The following is a 6,879-nucleotide window of genomic DNA, read 5'->3' as shown; positions in this document are numbered from 1 at the left end:
ATGAAGGCTGATGAGAAGTCTGTGAACCCAAGAAGGCCAGGTTTGCTGGGCTGCACACTCTGTTCCAGGCCTCCCGAGGCTTCTGAGCACCAGCAGCCACTGCAAAACAAAGTTCTAGTACACAGGTTAGAGGGATGCCCTCATGCAGAGAAGCAGAGAGTGAACACCAGCTATATGCCAACAGCTTCCGAATGAACTGGGGATTTTTGGAGTCAGAGGAGGGTTGTCAACTGACCATGGGCTTGGCCTAGCAGAGATGTATACAGAAGTGTTTTACTTAGAATTGATAAACCTTAGAAATTATTTATATCCTGCCCAACACATAATTTTGTATAAATGGTGCTCCTATTATTTTCTCCTCTATGTGTTCCAGCCTCCCTTGCAGTTAGATTGGGGCCGTCTGATTAAGTTATGGTCAGTGGGAGATGAGCAGACACACGGATACATGAATGTATTTCTGATTTCATCCCCTTCCTTTTCCTCTTCTCTTACACAGAGGGCTGCAGGCAACAAATGGGGGAGACTGAGTTTTTTGGTCACAGCAATGAAATATATGCTTTAATTCATTTATTTTAGGACTCCAGGTAGGCATCCTCAATCAAATTCAATCAAATTTAGTAGGAAAGCCCGTGTGTGTGTGTGTGTGTGTGTGTGCATGCATGTGTGTGTGTGCGTGCTCAGTTGTGTCCGACTCTTTGCAACCCCATGGGCTCAGCCTACCAGGCTCCTCTATCCATGGAATTTTCCAGGCAAGAAGACTGGAGTGTCATTCCCTGCCCCGGGGATGGAAGCTGTGTCTCCTCTGTGTGTCTCCTGCATTGGCAGGTGGATTCTTTACCATTGAGCCACCTGTGCTCTTGTTATTATCTATGAACAGAATATTAGGAAGTCCCGTGATGGTCAAGGCAAAGGATTAAAGACTACACGGAAGGACAAATCTCCCCTGAAGGCAGGTGGGGAGGAGAGGAAGGGTCTTGCAGCCCCTGAACTGTGTTACTGCTTGTGCTGTGTCACAACCTTTAGGAAGGTGGAGCCTGAGCATCACCATGTGGTGAACTGGATGCTGCGAAATCAGAAAAACTGGTAGATTGAGGATTTTCTCTGCTCAGGAAAAGAAAAATAGAAGGCATTTTCAGGAACATTCCTGTTCTTTTGATTTTTCCATGTTTCCAACGACATTTGGCTCATTGCCAGAACCTCATATAATTTCTGAGAAAAACCTTCTGAACATATTTCCCTCTGATTATATCACTGACCCCTCTGCACTTGGTCTCCTCGTTCAGGTGTCAGTCAAGGAGCTTCCTCCTGTGCCCTTTCTCGGCCCTGAGATTCCCAGAGTAGGGAATCTGTATCCATCAGCACGTTGCCTAGCAAAGTTCCAACCTTTGGTGAAAGTTGGGTCAAGAAGTCACACTGTCCCCTCCACCTCTGTCTCCTGCCTCTCCTCTGCACCCACACTGTAGCCGTCACGCACCCTAAGGGCCTGGGAAGGCACGTGAATGATTTGGGTGAGCTTTGTCGATTGTGCAGCAAGGTCCCCTCAAGCACCCTGGCCATAAAAAATCAAGGCCCTCCTAGGAAGCCAGGAGATGCTCAGAATGGTTTGCCCTGAAGCTGGGGTCCAACCTGGGCCTTCTTCTACCAGGCCTGTTCCATGTTGTTCTGCTTCAGCTTAAACATGATGACATTTATCACTGAAGGACCCTGTTGCTTTAATGTCATATTATTTTTATTGTGCTTTATTGTACTTGTTTTTCCAAACAAGAAGTTAACAGATAACAATGACTGGTGAGAACGTTAAAAACAAAAATTTTCAGCTCTTTGATATTAGATTCCTGCTAAATTTACTCTCCATCTTATAACTTATGTGACTTTGTATCAACTTATATTTGTCACTCTACTTAAATGGTATCATTGAGCTTGCAGCTTAAATCTGAGTACTTCCATTGTGGGATAAATCACTGGATAATAATTAATAATTTTCTATTAACAATCTACTAGGTGTTTCAAAGATATTTTCCAGGGATTATTATATAGTAATCTGCTAGTTATATCACAGCAATTCTTGTTATAAAAATTTTCTCAGTACAAATATTAACATTTATTAATATATGGATATATTAAGATACTACAAATACCAAGATAAAACACTAAGCACATTATTTTCCCCTAGATGTCAGATACATTTTAAAATTAGATTACAAAACAGAAAATGAAAACAAGGAAGAAAAAGGATAATTATTTGGATATTTGAATATATTTTGTAGAAAATATAAGAAATGCCCAGAGAGACAGGAAAGGACAGGAAAGGAAATCATGGATGGGCATCCTCTACTCCTGTGACAGTCATAATGAAAAAAAATAAGGAAGGAAGGAAGGCAAAATAAAAATAAATAAATTTAAATTAAAAAGCACAATAAAAAAAGGACAGTGAATTATGCATTTTAAAACATATATAAAAGTATTTTATTTCATTCCAAAAAGAAAGAAAGGAAGGAAGGGATGAAACTCTTATGAAACCATCACACTTTACTATATATCAGAAACTAACAAAATATTATTTTAAAAAATAGAAAAGAAAATTATTCACCTGTGAAAAGTAATTTTCACTTTCTAAGGATGATATAGGTAGGAAGTTTTTGAGAAACTTATTACATTAAAATTTTTCCAAATGGTGAAAAAAAGTCACTAGATTCTTGTTCTTTTATTCTACCTCAAAATAGTCTGCTTTGTCTCTATTATAAGCTCTTTGTAGATGAAAAACAATGGAAGCATGAGGATGCATGAAAGCCTGGCAGAAGGCAGCACAGATTTCAGTAAATACAACAAAAAGGAAACACACACCAACGCAGGACTACATACTTAAAAGTGACATCTTCCTTTAAAATGCATAACTCAGAAGTAAGGAGAGTCTTCATTTTATCAACCTTGACCTTTCTGAGCATGGAGAGCAGAAACAAGGAGAACAACTCCACAGAGAAATCTGAAGAACCTATGAGTTGCAGACTTACATCAGTAGAAGCTGAAAAGGGACAGGGAACTTCTGGTGAAGCAGAGATAGCATAAAATTCAGCACAGGGGACCAGAAGAAAAAGAGACACAAAAAATAGCACAGCTTGCGGCCAGGAGACACGCCACAACGTTGTGACGGTGTGAAACCCCCGAAGACACCGACGCGGATCCCCATCCCCCTCTACCTGCTGTCCTGCCGCCTGTCAACCTGGTCCATCGGGACGTCATTCGTGCTTGGTGCCAGCAGCTAAAACTGAGCACCAAAGGCCCGAAACTAGATGGATATAAACGACTCTGTGAATATGCTTACCCTCATCAAAGAAACATTCCTGCCACAGCACAGGAGGCCAGGATCCTGTCACTATCGAAAAGGATAAAGATAGAAAAGGGGGAACTACCGCTGGAATGCTCTGTTGAGAGAACGTCTTCTGAAGGGGCTGCTCCTTCTGCGTGGGGCCATCTGCCCTTGTATCAACTTCTGCCCCCGACTCAGAAGCTGCGTTTGCCGCCTGGAGCAGAATGACAGCCAGGGCCGTGAAGACGGAGTCAGTACGATCACAAGAGACTTGTGAGGTCCAATGGTGCATGGTCCACGGGAGAAGTCTCCCAGCTGACACAGAAGGCTGGGTTCGCTTACAGTTTCATGCTGGGCAGGCCTGGGTGCCTGGAAAACGAAGGAGGGTGTCTGCATTCTTCCTGATACCGTCTGGTGACTTTCCACCCCTACACCTGGAGGACAATATGCTGTGCCCTGAGTGTGTACACAGGAATAAAGTATTAACAAAAAGCCTGCAGTGAGATCATAATACCAGTAAAAGGGTACAGCTATGATTATAATTAATGATAGAGAAGTGACTACAATCAACTCCACGGTGACTTCAGACAGCTGAACTCTGGGCCGCTCCACTCTCTCCATGCTTCCTGCTTCTGGGGTGCACAGCCTGCTTACAAGGCTGCACGAAAAAGAAAGTCTGTGAACTGATGGGAAACAGAAGCAGAAGTGACTGTCTCTACAAAGATGCCCAGCCCTAAGGGAGCAGAGGATAAAGGAGATGGGGACATTTTAAAAATACTAAGTCACTGAATGGAATTAATTTGCTTGAAAATGCCTCAAGTAAATGTCTACATTGGACAAAATGGATCTTATAGGCAATAGTTGAAATTTGGTCATGGACACCTTAACCAGATATTCAACCTTATCATCATCACCAGGCATGGTACAAGCAGAAATGTGTTTCCTGACATGATACAATGTATCACTGACAATATTCTTGCCCCAAAGAATCTATTCACAGGGAAGCAATCAGTCCTGATTATGCCTCTTGTCTCAGGGTAATTAGGTGAGCTTACCATCATTTGGGTGTCAGTTACTTAGATGTACCCATCCATATGTAAATATTCACAACTTATGCACTTAAGATGTCCATAATTTATGTACATGTGAGTTATATATAATTTTTTAAGTATTCCAGATTGAATGATACATTATAGTGCCTCTAGTAAAAAGGCAACTAGAAAATTTTAAACCTAAAACTTTTATTTTAAAATAAAATACTCTAGGCCAGATCAGGAGTGAGGTTGGACCAGGGCTGAGGCAGCCAAGGCCCCTCCTTCCCATATCAGTGGATCCTGCCCAGAGTATGCCTGGCTGCCGTTGCAGGCAAGCGGGGTGGAGTATGACTGGGCAGTGCCGGCGCTGAGACAAAGCTGTTTCCAGTTACAAAGCAGGGATCACAGCCAACACACCCGCCACAGAAGCACTATGGCATTGCTTCTCCCTTCTGCTTAGCGGCCCCCAAGGAGACTAACTGCCTACTTACACAGAAACTAGTGGAGATTTTTGAAGAGAAAGAGGAACTTCAGTGCAGGATTTTAATTTTGGGAAGATTAACCTGGTAAAAGACTGGATACGAGAAATCAGTGAAAGCAATAATCTTCCACAATCTCTAACTGAACATGCTGATGGGAAAATGTTTACCTCTGGATCTTACAGATTAGGTGTACATACAAAAAACTGCCAATATTGATGCATTGTGTGTTGCACCAAGACATGTTGATTGAAGTGACTTTTTCACCTCATTCTGTGATAAATTGAAATTACAGGGAGAAGTAAAAGATTTAAGAACTGTTGAAGAGGCATTTGTACCAAGTTATCAAACTGTTTGATGGAATAGAGATTGATATTTTCTTTGCAAGATTAGCACTGCAGACTATTCCAGGAAACTTGGACTTAAAACATGACAGTCTGCTTAAAAATTTAGATATGTATAGGAAGTCTTAATAATTGCAGGGTTTTGATTTTGTTGCAAATCAATGAAATGGTTTTACGAGATGTTTTACATCTAGTATCAAACATTGACAACTTCAGGTTAACCCTGAGGGCTATCAAACTGTGGGCCAAATGCCACAACATCTACTCCAATATATTAGGTTTCTTCAGTGGTATCTCCTGGAATATGCTTGTAGCAGGAACTTGCCAGCTTTGTCCAAATGTGATAGCATCAACTCTTGTACATAAATTTTTCTTGGTATTTTCTAAATGATATGTGTTTAGATTATATTAAAATAAAGTTGATTATAGACACTGAAAAAAAATAAAATGCATAACTAACTGACAGCGCTGCAGAACAGTGATACATAAAAATCAGAAAACCTATCAACGAGCTTCTGTTGGACACATGATAGACATAATTCAATTTGAAATAACATCTAACAACCGGGGATCACAATGCTGCACGATTGTGATAATGGGTATTGTCTTCATGTGGCAGAAACCACAGCAAGCACTGATACTATGGCCCCGCACTTATGCAGAATATAAACAGCAACTCCAAATAATACTTCTCTTTATTTAGGAGACAAAAACATAGAACTCAAGAATTTAAAAAATATATCACATGTGATTAATTAAATCATTGTGAATAAGTGAAGCAGTGGTTTTTTAAGACAACCAGAGGTACTGCATACAAGTCCTGCTGCTAACTTTGAAGAACAGATAATAATTATCAGTAGGTTGTTCATTTGTCAAAGGAAAACTGTTCGCCTCTATAAACACTTGACCTCTCAGATATTGTCTAATGGAAGAGAGAATACTGCATGTTTTCAGCAGACCGCTTATAAAAAATACACCTAAACAAAACATAACTTGAATTCCAAGAATATCATAATAGTATAAACAGTATATGTAGGACATAATGAATTGCCACAGAGAACCCTCAAAAATACTTCTAGACATTCTTTATGTCTTACTCTGCATCCACCTGTTACTGAATAATGAAGCAAAGATCTCTTTGGCACTTTGAGTTTTTAAAATATTACCTCTACAGCTACATGAAGTAGAATTGCATTAATATATTCAGCAAACCTAAATTGATGCCATCTTCCAAGGTACAATGGAAAGACTGAGTTCAAAAAGTAGCATGCAACACTCACTTAAAAATTGTTGATGATTATATTGGCAGAGACTTTAGAATGTGAGTCAAAGGTACACTTCTGAAAATATAAACTTTAGATTTTATTTACTCAGTATAATTTTAGATGATATGTTAAGTAAAATCAATGATAAAAGCCAAGTGATGTGAGAACCAAACACAATGTGTGTAACACTCTTGACAGTGTCAAAGGAACTAAGACGCTCTGAAGTTTTGCTTATCTATCAGTGATACTACACAAACTGCAGAATCTTGTAATTTTGACACCAACTTCTCCACGATTTTTTTAAAAATCAAAAAAGGAGGAAGGGCACCTTTAATTGAAAATCTCGTGATCAGACCTTCCATGATAGCTAATTTTATTTTAAAATCAATTCCCTTTTTCCTACAATAATTTTAGTAATTTAATCATTAAAAGAACGGTTTACAATACTGA

At 39.8% G+C, this 6,879-nt stretch overlaps 1 protein-coding gene and 1 pseudogene across 1 annotated transcript; both read left to right on the top strand.

Annotated features, from left to right (window-relative positions):
* Positions 1-4,280, top strand: LOC102287627 (developmental pluripotency-associated protein 4-like). The gene is given in 3 exon segments (XM_070368859.1): positions 1-40; positions 3,168-3,460; positions 3,463-4,280. Coding segments are annotated over 3 exon segments (681 nt in total). The 3' UTR covers positions 3,811-4,280.
* Positions 4,281-4,692: 412 nt separating this feature from the next.
* Positions 4,693-5,555, top strand: LOC102268356 (poly(A) polymerase alpha pseudogene; annotated as a pseudogene).
* The last annotated feature ends 1,324 nt before the right edge of the window (positions 5,556-6,879 follow it).

This window comes from Bos mutus, chromosome 4 (assembly GCF_027580195.1).
Source record: "Bos mutus isolate GX-2022 chromosome 4, NWIPB_WYAK_1.1, whole genome shotgun sequence".
Lineage (NCBI taxonomy): Eukaryota > Metazoa > Chordata > Mammalia > Artiodactyla > Bovidae > Bos > Bos mutus.
The sequence above is the reverse complement of the archived record's forward strand: the minus strand, read 5'-3'. Positions and strand labels throughout refer to the sequence as shown.